Source organism: Lolium perenne, chromosome 6, assembly GCF_019359855.2.
Source record: "Lolium perenne isolate Kyuss_39 chromosome 6, Kyuss_2.0, whole genome shotgun sequence".
Classification (NCBI taxonomy): Eukaryota; Viridiplantae; Streptophyta; class Magnoliopsida; order Poales; family Poaceae; genus Lolium; species Lolium perenne.
In genome coordinates this window covers 128,568,829-128,585,480 of record NC_067249.2, presented here as the reverse complement: position 1 = coordinate 128,585,480, position 16,652 = coordinate 128,568,829, and the positions used below count along the sequence as shown (strand labels likewise).

Sequence of the window (16,652 nt, the reverse complement as noted above, 5' to 3'; positions counted from 1 at the left end):
GAAGACTTGGACTACAAATCTTGGGGCTTCCACCTATATAATGAGGGGCATAGGAGAGGGGGCTGACCACCACAAGCCCATAGCTTGGCCGCACCGCTAGGTGGCCGGCCACCCCCTCTCCCAAACCCTAGCCGCCCCCTCTCTCCTCCTCTTCTCCCGCACGCTTAGCGAAGCTCCACCGGAGATCTCCACCGCCACCGCCACCACGCCGTTGACATAGGCATCCCAAATGGGCCTGCCGAAGATAGTACCCGGGGTTTACTGAAGGCCCACTACCCGAAGAATAAGAAGATTCGGAAGCCCAAGATATTATTAAGGAAAGCTAGAGTTGTAATAGAAAGTCTTATTTGTAATCTTGCGGGATGAGTTAGAAACCTTCCCGGACTTTGTAACTTGTACAGCACGAATCCCTCGGCTCCGCCTCCTATATAAGGGGGAGTCGAGGGACGCAGAGATCATCGAATCATTGTTTACAAACCCTAGTTTCATAATCGTCGAGTACTTTTCGGCTGAGACCTTCGAGATCTACTTGCCCTCTACTTCCAACTAAACCCTAGTCTACAATCCGTAGGCATTGACAAGTTAATACCTTGTCAATTGGCGCCGTCTGTGGGAACTAGAGGCGTAAGGATCTGGTCTCGATGGCACGTTCAAGATCATCGACTTCATCAACCGTGAAATCATCGACTTCATCAATCGCAAGCAACGCAATGGATCGAGGTAAACAGATCGCTACTGGTTCTGTTGATTTTGTTCCTCACCCACCCTCCCGTTTGGATGCATATGCGTATCTGGCGGAGCCTATGGAGATGACGTTCGGAAGATTTCACTTTCGCGTCGAGAAGGAAGGATCGTATCGTGTCGAAATTCCGATTTCATCGGGATCGTCGGCGGTCGATTCCGATTTTTCAAGCTATACATCGTCAACAGAATCAGGAGAAGAAGAAACTTCGTCATCACGCTACATCAGCACCAGGGCAAGAGAAAAACTCGCCAAGATCTTCAGCGACATGTCGTTTGAGTCATCTGCGGACTCACATATAAGCGATGGCTCAATCAGTGTCAACAGTTATGACTTCATCGACAAATCTACTACAGTGGGCAAGGTTTTCACCAATCTCAACGATGGTGTCACCAAACCCAACATAGATCTGAATACAAAATATCATCAGATTTATGTCATTGGAGAGCCAAGCCAGGACCAAGAAGAAACATCTGAGGCTTTCGACGATCTGGGAAATCCATACGTCGATCCCTCTGATCTGCGGCGAGGCCTGGGCAATAAATACGTCGGGCCACAGCCGCGACACAGAGTTCGACTCCCACAAGCAGCATGGGATAGAGCCGCGAGAGCTATGGACGGCTCAGAACCAATGGCCACCACAGCCACGCCAGAGGAATTACAAGCATATCAATATAGGCTCGCACGAGCTGCAAGGGAATTGGAAAAACAGACAGCTGAGTTAAACAGAAGAAAGGAGGCAGCTTCTGCATCCAGCAGGAGAAGGGCAGAGCTGAGTCAACAATCTAGAACTTCGGGTGATAGCCACAGAGAGGCTCGGAACAGAGCAAGATCAAGGTTACAACACATACCCGAAGCAGAAAGAGAGCATCTGGTCCAAAACCTCGACATGTCCTTTATGTCGATTGACACAAGAGGAAACATCATCCCTAAGACACCAGAGGCTGGGTATATGGCGACACATGCTTTTATCCTCGCATCTAAACCACCTCCAGGAGATCCAAGGGAAACACTGTACAACATGGCGATAGCAGGAGTTGGAGCCATGGGGACGACGTTTGTATCAACACCTCCCGAAGGAACAGCAAGGCAAAATAGTCCACGACCCGCGGCAGCAGCAGCAGCAGCTCCTGAAGGACCAAGTGGAGCAAGAGATACGGCAGCACAAGCAAGGGTCGACAGAGCGCGACAAAGCAGAAGAGAACATCGGCAGTCCCCAGAGTTAAACAACGAGGATATGTGTGGTTTGCCGTGCTTCACGAGGAGAGTGCGGAAAACTCGAGTACCTTCGGGGTTCAAGTTGCGTGATAATTTCAAAAAATTCGACGGCCTTCAAGATCCAGAAGATTGGCTAGTTGATTATCTCGAGATGGTGAAACTCACAGGAGGAACCAGAGCAACAGCTATGCAAAGCATCCAGGTGCATTTAAGTGGAGCCGCACGGTCTTGGATAAAGAAACTCCCTCCAGGGTCTATCGACAGTTGGGAAAGCTTCGAGGACGTATTCGTCAAGAACTTCAGGTCCACATGCAAAAAACCTGAGTTGTTAGAGGAGTTGAGAGCATGTCGACAAAAGCCAGACGAGCCAATGAGAAAATATATCCAAAGGTGGAATATCATCAAAAACTCGGCAGAAAATATATCTGACGAGAGAGCGATAGATGCGTTTGTTGCAGGAATCAGGCGTGGAGATTTTGTCGAGGACTTGGGGAGGACCAACCCAAAGACAGTATCCGCGTTAATGGAAATAGCAAACAGATGGGCAGATGGAGAAGATGCTGTTCACAATAAACGGCACAGGTCACCAGAGGAGGACCGTGGTTGAAATTATCAACCGAGGCGACGATTTCCTCGGCAGTACCCGAACTATGTTGCCCCAGGACAAATATCGGCAGGCTTTCGGGCAAACACAGGAGGAAACAACAGAGATGATTATCAGAGAAGCAATGAGCAGCGAGGCGATAATAGAGATGATTCTCGAAACAACAGGCAAAATAGCGGGCCTAGGTTCCCGAGGCCTTTCGTGTCTCCTGAATAGATGATGAATGGGCCGTGTCAGATGCACTTTTTCCTCGACAGCAATGGAAAAAGACAGTCAGGACATCTGCAGAAAGACTGTCGCAATTTCCAGGCAATGTTAAGGTGGGCAGAGCATGCTAATGCGCGGGCAGCACAGAGAAATCCTCGAGAACCCAGGAGTGAGATTCACTTGCCACCTCCTCCCGTGATTACGGAAGACAATCGACATCAGCTCAGAATAGCGGCAGCACCTCCACCACCACCTTACGTTGATCCTAACTCCAACGGAGCGGTGTCGATGATTCAGAAGGGAAGGCCGTCCAATAGGGCTCAGAAAGTAATCTCGCGACAGGTGTTCATGGCAGAAAAAATGCCCCCACCAACAGTCGAGTATCTCAATTGGTCCGGGCAAGATATTGGTTTCACCATAGCAGATCATCCGCAGCAAGTTCCTCGACCAGGGCAGTCAGCACTTATCTTGCCAGCAGTTATTGCGGGATTCGATGTTTCTCGAGTGTTCATAGACGGCGGCAGCAGCTTAAACCTTATGTATGCAGATACATTGAGGAAGATGAACATATCCTTAGCAAACTTGAAGCCAACGGACACAAGGTTCCATGGTATCACACCGGAGAAACCAAGTTATCCACTGGGGAAGATTAATCTCGACGTTCAGTTTGGAACCCGAGAGAATTATAGGATTGAGAAGCTGGAGTTTGAAGTTGTGGATTTTCCGTCGCAGTATCACGCTTTGTTGGGGCGACCAGCATATGCTAGATTTATGGCGGTACCACATTATACATACCTGTTGTGGAGGATGCCTGGACCTAAGGGACCAATCACAGTCAAAGGAAGCTTCGCCTTAGCCGATAAGTGCGATAAGGATTTTCATCGGATATCAGAAACTTTCGGGATGCCAGCTGAGTATTTGGCGTCAAGGAGTATGACTGACTACGACGTGCTGCCAGACATCGGAAGACCAAATAAAGAATCAACTTTCAATACTGAGAAAAATTCTAAGGAGGTGCAGATTCACCCGACAGACCCGAAAAAGACGACATCCATCGCAAACGACATGGACCTCGCATAGGAAAGCGCGCTCGTCGAGTTCCTCCGTGAGAACTGGAAAATCTTCGCATGGTGTCCAGCTGACATGCCAGGAGTACCCATGGAACTTGCCGAGCACCACCTAAACTTGGATCCACTAGCGAGACCAATTAAACAACCTTTGCGGCGTTTTTCGGAACCAAACTGCAAGGCTATGCTGTCAGAAATAGATCGACTACGAGAAGCTGGTTTTATAAAGGAGCTGCATACAGAGGCCACATGGGTAGCAAATCCTGTGTTGGTGCCGAAGAAAAACACTAAGGTCCTTCGCATGTGCGTCGACTTTACGTGCCTCAATAAACATTGTCCAAAGGATCACTTTCCCCTCCCGAGGATCGATCAAATTATCGACTCCACAGCTGGATGTGAACGTCTTTCCTTCCTGGACGCATACTCTGGTTATAACCAGATCAGATTGAAAGAAGAAGATGAAGTAAAGACAGCGTTCATCACACCTTATGGCGTGTTTTGCTACAGAACAATGCCTTTTGGTCTGAAAAACGCGGGAGCAACATATCAGAGGATGATGCAGAAGTGTTTGGCGACACAGATTGGGAAAAACGTGCAAGTATACATCGACGATGTCGTCATAACGTCAAAAAAGGGGGCGACGCTGATTGAGGATCTCAAGGAAACCTTTGATAACCTCGACAAATTCTGCCTCAAGCTGAACCCGATGAAGTGCTCTTTTGGCGTCCCAGCAGGAGAACTTCTGGGGTTCCTAGTTTCAGCAAGAGGGATTGAAGAAAATCCCAACAAAATACAAGCTATCGTAACAATGAGGAAGCCAACGAAGTTGAAAGAAATACAGCAGCTAACTGGGCGAGTCGCAGCTTTGAGCAGATTCGTTGCCAGGCTGGGAGAAAAAGCGTTACCATTTTACGCTCTGATAAAACAAGGGGAGAAATTCCAGTGGAATGAAGAGGCCGACAGAGCTTTCGAGGATCTGAAGCGCACAATCTCGACACCACCAATTTTGGTGGCGCCGAAGGAAAAAGAACCTCTCCTGCTGTACATTGCAGCCACGCCCCAAGTGGTTAGCACGGTGCTAGTTGTTGAAAGAGAAGAAGAAGGAAAACTCCATGGAGTGCAAAGGCCAGTATATTTCATCAGTGAAGTTTTATCGCCTTCCAAACAGCGGTACCCGCAGTACCAGAAACTAGCATATAGAGTAATTGCAACGGCAAGGAAGTTGCGCCACTATTTTTTGGCACACCCGATAATAGTAGTCAACGAAGCACCACTTTCAAATATACTGAACAATCCAGAAGCTACAGGGCGTGTCTCCCTTTGGGGAATAGAACTTTCCCCTCGGGACATCACGTATGAAAAAAGAAAGGCAATCAAGTCGCAAGTTCTGCCAGATTTCATCGCAGAGTGGATGGAGCTACAAAACACGGGACCCCCAGATTTGTCGAGAACTTGGACCATGAACTTCGATGGATCCAAGAGAGTAGAAGGAGCTGGTGCAGGAGTGGTACTTATATCACCTGAAGGCGACAAGGAGTATTTTGGGAAGAAATAGCGGAGAGATCCACGAAGCCGAAAAAGGTGCAGAAAAAAGCAAAGGAAGAAAAAACTTCGGCGCCCATCAAAGAAACCACGGAGGACGAAGAGGACCAAGAGCTTGTGATGATGGTAGAAGTTCCTTGGATGCAAGCATATATATCATATATCCTCAGGAAAGAAATACCCGACGATCCAGTTGAGGCAAGGCGAGTTATTCGACGATCCAAAGCTTTCACAGTGATCAAAGGGGAGTTATACAAGCGAAGTATTTCAGGCGTCCTGCAAAGGTGTGTCACACCCGAAGAAGGAAGAATAATTCTGAAGGATGTACACGAAGGAATATGTGGCCACCATGCAAGTAGTCGAGCTATTGCAGCCAAGGTTTATCGAGCAGGATTCTATTGGTTGACAACAATCGAGGATGCCAAGGAAATAGTACGAACCTGCGGCGCGTGTCAAAGATTTGCCGCAAAACCTCACTCTCCAGTGGCAGAATTAACACCAATACCATTGTCGTGGCCCTTTGCCCAATGGGGACTTGATATGGTGGGCAAGTTGCACAAAGCTTCGCCAGGAGGATATGAGTACTTGCTGGTCGCTGTCGACAAATTCACCAAGTGGGTAGAAGCGAAGCCAATAAATTCACCAGATGCAGCGTCGGCAATAAAGTTTGTGAAAGGCCTCGTTTTTCGGTTTGAAGTGCCTCATAGCATTGTTACAGATAATGGTTCAAACTTTACATCCAAGGAATTCAAGGAATACTGCACAGAAGTAGGCATTAAATTGCACTTTGCGTCAGTTGGGCACCCGCAAACTAACGGACAAGTCGAGAAAGCCAATGGTATCATCTGCAACGGCCTCAAGAAGCGCCTGCTAGGACCACTTGAAAAAGCTCGACATACTTGGCCAGAGGAATTGCCAAGTGTTTTGTGGAGCACTCGAACAACACCAAATAAGGCGACACAAGAAACTCCGTTTTTTCTCGTCCACGGAGCCGAAGCAGTACTACCAATTGAAATAGAGCATGATTCTCCAAGAGTAACAGAGTATGACGAAAAAACATCACAAAAAGCTCGGGAGGATGATATGGACGCACTCGACGAAGCTCGAGATGAAGTACTTTCACGAGTCACCAAATACCAGCAAGACCTCAAAAACTACCACAGTCAACGGTTAAGGCCAAGATCTTTTCAGGTCGGGGATTTGGTCCTGCGGTTAAATCAAAAAAGTACTGAGAAGCTCGAATCACCATGGTTGGGGCCTTACGTTGTCACGGAAGTCATCGACGGAGGTGCATACAGGATCAAGGACAAGAAGACAGGGGCTCCCAAGAAAAACCCCTGGAACGTGGCGCAGCTCAGGCGGTTCTACGCCTAGAGTTGAAATATAGCCCTCCTCTGTAAAAATACAATGTACTGAAACGCCCGCGAGTTTTCAGACGCACTCTTTTCCTTTTTGGGGCACCGAGTGGGGCCAGAAAGGTTTTAATGAGGCGGGCTCGCGGTGCTGCAATATAATAAAGATAGTGGAGATATACTTCTTATTCTTCGACACGCTCGGGGGCTCAACGCCTTCAAGTATCAAAATACGTATAATATAGACAAACTAGACTTACCGAAATATTTCGCCTTGGTACACTAACACCTCGCCAAATATAAACATCGGAAGCTAACAATTATAAAGATAGTGTACGCGTCAGAATCTTATTGCTTTGGTCCAAGAACCTCGCAACAAAAAATATAGAACTTCGATACTAAGATATTCGGGGGCTTGCAACTCATCAATGGAAAAAATAAAGACATTTTCTTATGACAAGAGGAAAAATCTTCGAGATGGCAAAAACAGTACAAATTCTAGCCAGAAGGCTCGGGGGCTCCAACAATATAGAGCACTTTGCAATATACAACAAATCTCTTTCGAAATAAAAAAGAAATCAAAAAAGATACAGACACAATGTTTTGCAATATAGTACAAGTCAGTCAAAGCCTAAAATACTATCTATGGACAAGCCTCTGGTTGTCTTGTGTTCAGCATAGGACCCCTTGACGAAGAATTCTGAGTCCATCCGAAGAAGCTCATCTATCATCGACTCGGCCACAGGAGTTACCATCTCATTGATTGTGTCAATATCATTTTTTCGCCGCGATTTCTTGGCCAGGCAATCAGCAACAATCTTCGTCAGGTCTAATTTTGGATGGCAAATATTTATCATAATCATGGCGAACCTTGCTCCAGCAGTCAATTGAGCTCGCACAAAATTATGAATGCGGGGAGCATCTCTGAATATCTCCAGCAATTCAGGAAGAGTTTTGGGAACCTCATTTCGAGGAAACAAAGTCTTGTAAACAAGGGTTAACGTTGTCGTGCAAAAACTGAGAAATTCGCGCACCTGGCAAGCACGATCTTGGAACCTGACAATTTGTTGGGTCCGTTCAGGAGTGGCCCGAGCAGACAGCCATGGTTAAGGGAAAGATTGACGAGAAGATTCGTTCTCTCGTTCACTCTTTGGTCTTCGGCGGCAGCGTCAAGAACGGAGCCTATTAAGCGACAAGGCAGGAAATTTAAGGGGAGGCGCAGTAAAGCAAAAAAAAGAGGCAGAATGAGGTTGGAAAAACATACCTAGCATATCTGTGCTAGCTTCAGACATTAGCTCGAGCATGCTATTTTCTCGAGTAGTGGCTGCCTTAGCTTCCAACACAGCAGCATCCTTGGCAGCCATAGCTTCTTTGGCTTGTTGGAGAGCAAGTTTCTCTTTTTCAGATGCTTTTCGAGATTGTTCCATCATTGCCAGAGTTTGTTTTTTCATGGATTGAAGTTGTTGTCGAAATTCTTGCAAATCTTACGACAAATGTTTGCTTGAAGAACCTTCGAGGGGATTATCATCGACTAGCATTTTCTTCGAGAAGGAAGAAGCAGGTGAAGCATCGGCAGAGCAAGGGTTGGTTGAATAGTTATCAAATATTAACTGGAAAAGAAAATCCCAGGATCAATGATAGTGCCAAGAGGAATTTCATTGATTTTTTAGAAAATTTACATAGACATTACAAAAGAAGTTCTCCAAAGGGACTAACAGGATAATTGTCGCCAAGGCTAAAATGGCGACCACAGCAAAAGAAATAGAGGAAGCCAAGGAAAGAAAAAGCAAAGGCATTCAACTAGACCTCCGGCCTTGATGAGCTAGGAGTTGAAGATGGCTTGATCCCGAGATAGGCCAAGATTTTCTTCGTGTTGGGTTTGGCTGCCTTGATCAATGACCGCCATTTTGTTTGCTCTATCTGCTCGGTGTCACCAACCTTCATCCAGTCAACAGTTTGTTGGCTGTCAGCAACCAAGGCAACAGTGTTCTCAACGGCAACCTTCATGTTCTCCTGGCGCATCTTCAGTCCAAGATCCTCCGGTGGATTGAAGTCCTTGGCAAGGGCAAGGAAAGTCTTAGGCTCCTCCTTCTTCGGGAAGAAGTAGGGGAACAACTTCGACAATCCTGCGTTAGCATTCACCACGCCTTCGCGAATTTCTTGGCCATGAACCTCCAGATAAGAAAGTGCGTCAAGCAGAGGATCATTGGTGGGATTCTCAAGATCAAACTCTTGGCTTGTTTGACCTGCCATAAAAAGTACATGTTAGTCGACAGCAAGTAAAAACAAAAGAAAGCAAGTCCTAAGAAAAATAGAAGGGATCAACAAAGTTACCGAGGAAGCGTCGATTTTGCGTGTTCAAGCGCTTGAGGATTCCCTTTTCACGAGTAACTTGGGCGGCCTTGTGCTCGTTGAAAGCAGTTTCGACATCCTCAAGTCTCTTTTGCAGTTCTTCGACACTAGCAGCTTTTGCCTTGGCCTCATCAGCCTCTGCTTTGGCTTGGCTAGCATCAAGTTCGTCTTTCTTGCGAGCCGTTTCACTTTGCTTCAGTTTCTAAGCAAGAGTGTTGGCAAGCTTGTTGGCCTCTGCAAGTTTCTCTGACAAAATAGAAAAGAACAGTCAAGATTGCGACAAAAATAGGAACAAGAAGTTAGAAACAATGGCAGCAAAAAAAGTTGTTACCTTCAGTCCTGCTGGCATATTCACGGTACCCAATGAATTGGGATCCGATGCGAACAAGCTCTTTGATCATGGGCTGTCAAAGAAAAACAAAGGTAGAAAACATCGGTATGGGAAAAATATGAAGGCGTAAAGAAGCAAACAGACGAAATAAAGATACTGGCAAGAAAATTAGAAACTTACATCATCTAAGAGAGGATTAGAAGAGCCACCCAATTGAGGGGTAGGCTCCACGATCATTTCAACCCTTGTACTTTTCGGTGAAGGAGCAAGAGGGCTTGAAGGAGGAGTGGTGGTGGCGACGTTTTGTCGAGGAGGCGAGGATTCTTCTCCCTCAACTGGCGTCTCCGAAACAACCAAAGTATGTGACGTGCTCGTCCGAGGAGCCACGTCAACAGTTGGTACTTCTTCCTCATCATCACTGTGATTAAAGATTGACATCATAAAAAGCAAGATAAGGCAAAAAACTTCGAGTACAGAAATAAGGGGAAATCAAAGTAACTTACGAGCTAACGAGGGATTCGAGATATGGATCATAAGTTGCCTTCTGGCATGAAGGATCAACCTCTTCGGCTTTGGAGGTGCCGAAATCTTCGACATCATTCCTTTTCCTTTTGTTCTTTAGAGAAACAGCAGGAGGAGGAGAGAGTGCCGACGCAGTACCTTCGGAGGCAGCATCTTTTTCAGAAGATCCCGCAGATTTTAGAGAATTGTGATGACCCGGCATACCACTGCATAGTGTAGTATGCAAGTCTGATATAACACCAATGAAACACCGTTCCACTAGTATTATATCGCTCAGAGTGGTACAACAGAAACATATGCGGGTCCAAGGCATGTCTATAGAATTACAACATTTACTCTATTACATAAGATCAGCACAGCCTCCTACTTTACAATGAGGTAAATCTGCAAATAAACTCCAGAAGAACGACTCGTAGTCTAATTCTATCACGAACTCTATTTGTAGAGTATTTGACTAGCTATAGAGGCTAAGAATAGATTCTAGCTAAGTAGGAGCTAGGTTGAGGAAGCTAGTTCCTTTCTACTGCTAATCAAGGTTTTCTCCTTGTTGGATGACATATCTGACTCCGCTGACAGGGTCTTGTCTCGTGAAGTAGTTGTTGGCTCCTTGGCCTTCGAGTTGCACTGTAGATCCTCCTTCGATGCTTCCATATCTAAGCAGGGGATTTAAGAGTGGGATGAGTACGAGCGTACTCAACAAGTTCATTATAGGAAAGAGGTGTTTAATGCACTAGCTACAGCATTAGACCAGAAAGTCTAATACCAATGCAAGTTTTCATAACCATTTCTTCAAAAGGTTGCTTTTGTTCAGAAGAACTATGTCCGTCAGCCTTCACCGGTTTACTAGAACTTCATGGAGCTCCTTTCCGGCCGCGTTCGCAGTTCCATATCCCGGAACAGGGAGTGACAGGTCACGATTCATTACACTCTGCAGAGGTGTGTTACTTTACCCATAAGAGATCTTAACCTTGGTGCCAACCGGGGGCGACCCGTCCACACTTCCTTTGGTGTGAGGCCCGGTATAAGGTCATAGCCAATCATATTCCTCCGCTACCTCATACACCCACCCGTTGTTGCAAACCCCGACCTTGGGTCCTCGCCGGTCCTCTTACTCCAATTAAGGATGGACCCCGACCACGACAACAGTTCAGGTCTCTACCATGAACTCCTTCGCCGGCAGCTGCAACCCATCATAGACCGCAATAACCGTGGGGACTTTATCGGGACCCCCACCCTACCACTTGTCCTCTCTTGGATCAAGGGTACCACTTGTCCTCTCTTGGATCAAGGGTCTACGGTAAAGCGCATCCGTTGATGTACAAGAGGTGGAAATACAATTGACTATTCCGTCCCACTCCAGATCTTATGGTTAACACGGGTATTATGGCACAAGAATCACTGGACGACATTTGTTGTTTAATCCTAGATGGATATAAACCCTTGCAATGGAACCTCCACCATATCAACACAATCCATGGTTCCATTGCCCACCACATAGTCATATTCATAGTTATGAAAATAGTGGTTTTGGTTTTTATGCAATAGTGATAAACATAGTACTTTGCAAATAATTTGATAAAAATACTCAAATGGCATGAGCAAGCGATGAACTTGCCTTTCTTGACTGCCAGATTATGCAGGCAAGGTCTTCGATACGCAATAACTCCAAATTCTGAAATAGTATCATCGTCCGGTAAGGACGATGTTTAAAAGGTTGGCAAGGATGCAATAATGCATAAGTATGAGATGCAATCGTTCTAAGCGTGACCTAACCCCGATGATTTAGGATTAGTGAGTGATAATGATTAGTTCAAGGTGTGTTGCACTTTTAGAGTGATTCACAAACAAGGTTCTTATTAAGGTTTGGGTACTTGATATCATAAACAAGTAATGCAATATATCATAACAATAATATTACTAGCACCCAACGATAAGATTTGGTACAATCCTAACATGTAATGCATAGTAGTTGGTCTTAGTACTATATGGCATGGTTAATGGTTACTTGTTATATTCTTCAAAAGAATAACTTTTGAAGAACATACTTCTTAAGTAATAAGAAGTATATCAATTAGGGTTGAGGTTGTCTAGGTTTTGCTTATTGGATCATTAAGTAATGAATAGCTGGCTCCTAGATATGATGGCTCATAATTATCTAACACTAGAAAGGTTTAGTGGAGTATGGTATGTAAGGGCAAACATCAATCATGGTTACTATTAGGATTGATCAAATTGGTTTAATACTAAAGGTGATCAATTAAGGATGATGACCTTGGGAATAGGAACTAGGGTCTAGATTTGGGTGATCCTATTTGATCATCTTAGTTTGATGGGTATGCATACATAGGATGCTAAATTATTAGTGATAGGATTCCTATATTCTATGTGAATATGAATAAGCATTGAGTTGCTCATTATGAACCTATGAATGAAAATAAAATATCATGATCATATGTTTAACCCAAGGTTTAGGTTTATAAGTACGTTAGGGTTCACATGGAATATTAGGGTTAGGGTTTTAGTTCATATATGAATTAGGGTTTTAGGGTTGGAAGAAATTTAGGGTTTCACATAAAATAATAGGGTTAGGGTTTGATTCCTAATGGAACTAGGGTTGTCTAATTGTGATGCAATTCTTAAGGTAATAACTTAGTTGAGTTGAACTAGGGAAGATGTCTAATGGTTAATTCTATTGTTACAATATTGGATGATACAACTACAAATTATGGCCAATTTTTAGTATAAGATTAAATTGGTAGTGTAGGACGAATGTTTACTTAAACTACATGATCTAGTGTCCACCTCCTACATAAGGTTCAATCATAAAGATCCTACTTGTAAGTATTAAAAATGGTCATACAAAATAATTCAAACATTTTCGGTTGGCTCAAAGATATGTAAGAGTTTGATCTAAGGTGTTATTAAATCTTAGGTGTATTAATTAAGGTGCGAGTGCAAACTCCTATTATTGATTTTCAAAAATAGAGTTATAGCACTTTATATCATATTTAGGTTCAAGGTATTATTTTTTTTAAAGAATTTCTTGAAGTACTAAATTGCTTTGGATTTAATTAACTAATTTAGCTTAAAGAAAATATTTTAATTAAAAATTTAACAAAGCACTCGAATATGATTTAGATATTTTTATACTTATCCTAAATTTTATGGAATTTACTTGATTTTTATTAATTAAAAATAACATATTAGTTTAATTATTAAATCATGTGTAAATAATCTGGACAATACTTATAACATGATTAAGTTGAATTAATATGTTAAGTATTTATAGAAATTCAACTAAGTAAGGAATATATTTTTAAAATTCAGACTACAATTTGTAATTTTAAAATGTTTTTGTTACATACCTTAGAGTAGTTTTATTTTCTCTAAATCATAATCAAATAATTACAAAAGTTATATATGCAAAATTAGATTTGTGGATAATTTTATATAATGTGTAAGTATTAAACCTATGCAAGTGTGTATGTATTAGACCTAAGCACAAACATTCATTAGTGCCATACATCTCACGCGAACACACTAATCAGCACTAATTAACTAGAGAGCTAATTGGGCTAACTAGGACATACGTTACTCGTATACACATTGTTAGGCCATATACGTAGACGTACAAGTCCAGGATGATAACGCGACCAGGCCCTCATCTCTCTCTCTCTCTCGTTATCTCACATGGCTCTCACGCACGATTCCCCTCTCTGCTCCCTGCTCGCCTCCACGTCGCCGTCTTGATTCCGGCCACAGCCGGCCACATCCCCGCCGATTCTTGCCGGCGTGGCTCCGCCTCGATCTCCTTCACCGAATCCCCGCCGCCTCGACGTTCGCCCGCACTCGTGCGTGCTTCTTCGGCTAACCCTAGCCTCTGGCTTGGCTCGGCCGCCGGCGTTGTTCCGGCGCCGCCGCGCCTCCTGCTGCTCCCTTTTTGGCGGCCTCGACTTGCACCTCGAGCCCCAGCTCGACCTTCCGTTTCGGCCTCCCCTATTTTGTGGTGGTCTGATGGTGTGGTGTAGTGCTGATGCTGCCCCTGGGACTGCCCGTGGTCTCCCGCGCTATGATGCGGTGGAAGGCTTGGCTAGCCCCTCCTACGTCTTCCTCGACGTCTCCCTCGACTATGTCCACGGTCACGCATCAGGGTAAGCTCTGGTTCTTCCTTGCCCTCTCCCGTGTAATGTGCATGATTTATGTTGGATGGGTACTAGTGGTTTGGTTGTGGTTCCCTGCTCACTACAATATGATGGGGAGGAGCGATGATCTGTTACAGGCTAGGTTCAGTGGTTTTCATCGGTCACATTTTTGGTGGTAATGGCGATCTCCTGAACGTATACTAGGTTGTGTGTTTGCAGGTGATGAACTGCTATTGTCTAGTAGTGCTGGTGGTGTTGTGCACATTCTTGGCCAGCACATGTGTGAGAACACGATGCTATGGTAAGGTGTGATCAGGCCCTGGGTGTGATCTGGTGCTAGATAGATGCGTCCTGGTTAAACTGTAATTGATGTTCTGGAGTAGGTCAAGGCTCTAATTGATACAGATGAGTATATCATGTATCACTAGGACGTGCACACACAATGTTTTCATCAAGCAATTGTGTATGTGGGGGTGCTGGAGTGTGCATTAGCTCGACTAGGCATATGGTAACAGATAAGCAACCATACGAATAATTGTTGTCGCTATGTAAATAAATAAATGGCTGTAAAGCTCAGGTTTTAATCATCTTATACAAGTGTAACTGTGTAGATATAATACTTGAGTTGATGTCGACTTTCTAGTACATATGCATGATATAAATAGTTAATTTGTATTTTCTTGGCGATTTACTTCCAGATTCACTTATTTGGTATTTTTGATGCTCACATGATCATCCAAACTTGTGTACAATATTCTTGGTCAAGTATATACTTTGCTAGATGATTTCTAGTGTTCTTGATGTGTTGAAGTGATCAGAAAGATGTATTTCTGGACATAATTTATTTACTGGCTTTCTCACAGGGATCTTGCTATTCTCTCTGTATGTGGTTAGGGTATGAGCTCCTGGTTTTACCAGGGATCACTAGCTGAGGCTAGGTGATCTAGCTCCCCTTTCTACTGACACCTCACTTTTTCTTTCTTTCTCTACATAGAACTGATAAGAACAGAACTATGCTTGATTTCTTGGCCCTGCCCATGATGCATAGGCTGAGGCATGATCTATGATATGAACAGATACTACTGGGTTGTTGCTTCTCTAAACCTCGGTGATGAACATGCATAGCACCTCTATGCAAGACTGAGAGGAAAATCCATCTCTCCATCCTCCTAGATGAAAATTTAGTTGAAGGGTGGTTTGATGGAGTGTTGTGGATTCTTCTCTTTATTTCCCCTGATCCTAGTTGTGCAAGCTAGTATGCTGAGATGCTTATATTAAATCAATGGATCAACCTGTTGTAGCAAAGTTGGATAGCGGGTGATGTTGATCTTGATCTACTGCTTGTTTGACTGCACCTCCTCCTAGCTCCGGCTTGATCCTGTTCTAGGATACCACCATACTGGTACTTGGTTGGATGAACTGGGATATCTTCTAAGATGGTTTGATGGCCTGGATGAAGAATAGCTATTGTTTCTTGTGTTCTTGATCTGGTCGATGAACCCTGTGCTAAGGAGTTGTGTGCTCCAAGGGATGCCTCTTTTATTGATGACCTGAGCTGTGTTTGGCCTTGTACTACTGCCTATGTGCTCTGTGCGTGAGACAACACATAGCATGCATGTGTGACAGTGCTACTTGCTTGTGTGGCGCAAGTCTCTGCCTGGTACATCCCCTCTTGTGGATGAGCATGGACTGAGAAAGATCTTATTTGCTTTCCATTTCTTTCTAACCTGGCCACCTGGCTTTCCTTTTCCTTTTGTTTTCTTCGTTTGTTTTGCAGGTGACCAAAGAAACAAAGAATAGAAGATATTTAAATAGGTTTAGCTTAGCTTTTCTTTTCTGTTTTAGATTCTTGTAATATTTGTAATTTGTAATATTATGGATATTGTAATGACTTTGTAAATGTGTATATAATTAATAAAATGTAATTTCCTTATTCTTAATACTTCTTATTTTGTCTTATTCATATTTCAAACATTGTTTGAATTGTAATTAAAAATTTATAATATGAATTCAAATACTTATTTGAGTTTCAGTCTTCCATATTCGATTGTGAATTCAATTTATTTCTCTCAGAACACATTAATTTAGAAAGGTCATGTTGAAATTTGTCGCACCCACATCGAAGACTAACTAAATTCCATCTATGTAAGAGAAACCTCGATCCCTTTGGAGGTTTTAAACAAAAGCGCGAAAATTCCCCGGATTTTCTATGCATGAATGCAATGCACACATCTGTTTCCTCTCTTTTTGTAACCTCCAATCCTGGGATATTACAGTCTCTCCCCCTTAAACTAAACTTCGTCCTCGAAGTTTGAACTCTCTCACGTTTCCGGAGTGTGGTTCCGACTTGTATAGTCTACAACTTTTCTCGAACTTCGTGGTGATCTCTCTGGATATAATTGAATATATCCCTTGTCCAGATTCTTCCTGGAATCCATTAGTGTCTGTCTCTGAGCAGTGGCTTCTTACTTCAGTTCCATGATTTCTTTCAATATTATAATCTTGTTTCCTTTCTCATTGAAGATTCAATGATTGGGACTTCTTCTGGTGCTCCTAGCCTTAACTGAAGATTA

At 43.8% G+C, this 16,652-nt stretch overlaps 1 protein-coding gene and 1 long non-coding RNA gene across 2 annotated transcripts; one reads left to right on the top strand and one right to left on the bottom strand.

The window, feature by feature from the left end:
* Positions 1 to 8,360: 8,360 nt before the first annotated feature.
* On the bottom strand, positions 8,361 to 12,711 carry LOC127330385 (uncharacterized). Its single transcript, XM_051356616.2, has 5 exons — positions 9,919 to 12,711; positions 9,596 to 9,833; positions 9,416 to 9,488; positions 9,067 to 9,330; positions 8,361 to 8,978 (listed from the first exon to the last, which is right to left on the bottom strand). The coding sequence occupies exons 1-4, from the start codon at positions 10,248 to 10,250 to the stop codon at positions 9,287 to 9,289; spliced, it is 687 nt and encodes a 228-aa protein (XP_051212576.1). The 5' UTR covers positions 10,251 to 12,711; the 3' UTR covers positions 8,361 to 8,978; positions 9,067 to 9,286.
* An 853-nt stretch (positions 12,712 to 13,564) lies between these two features.
* On the top strand, positions 13,565 to 14,793 carry LOC139830129 (uncharacterized). Its single transcript, XR_011747246.1, has 2 exons — positions 13,565 to 14,088; positions 14,299 to 14,793. It is a non-coding gene; the product is annotated as an uncharacterized lncRNA (long non-coding RNA).
* The last annotated feature ends 1,859 nt before the right edge of the window (positions 14,794 to 16,652 follow it).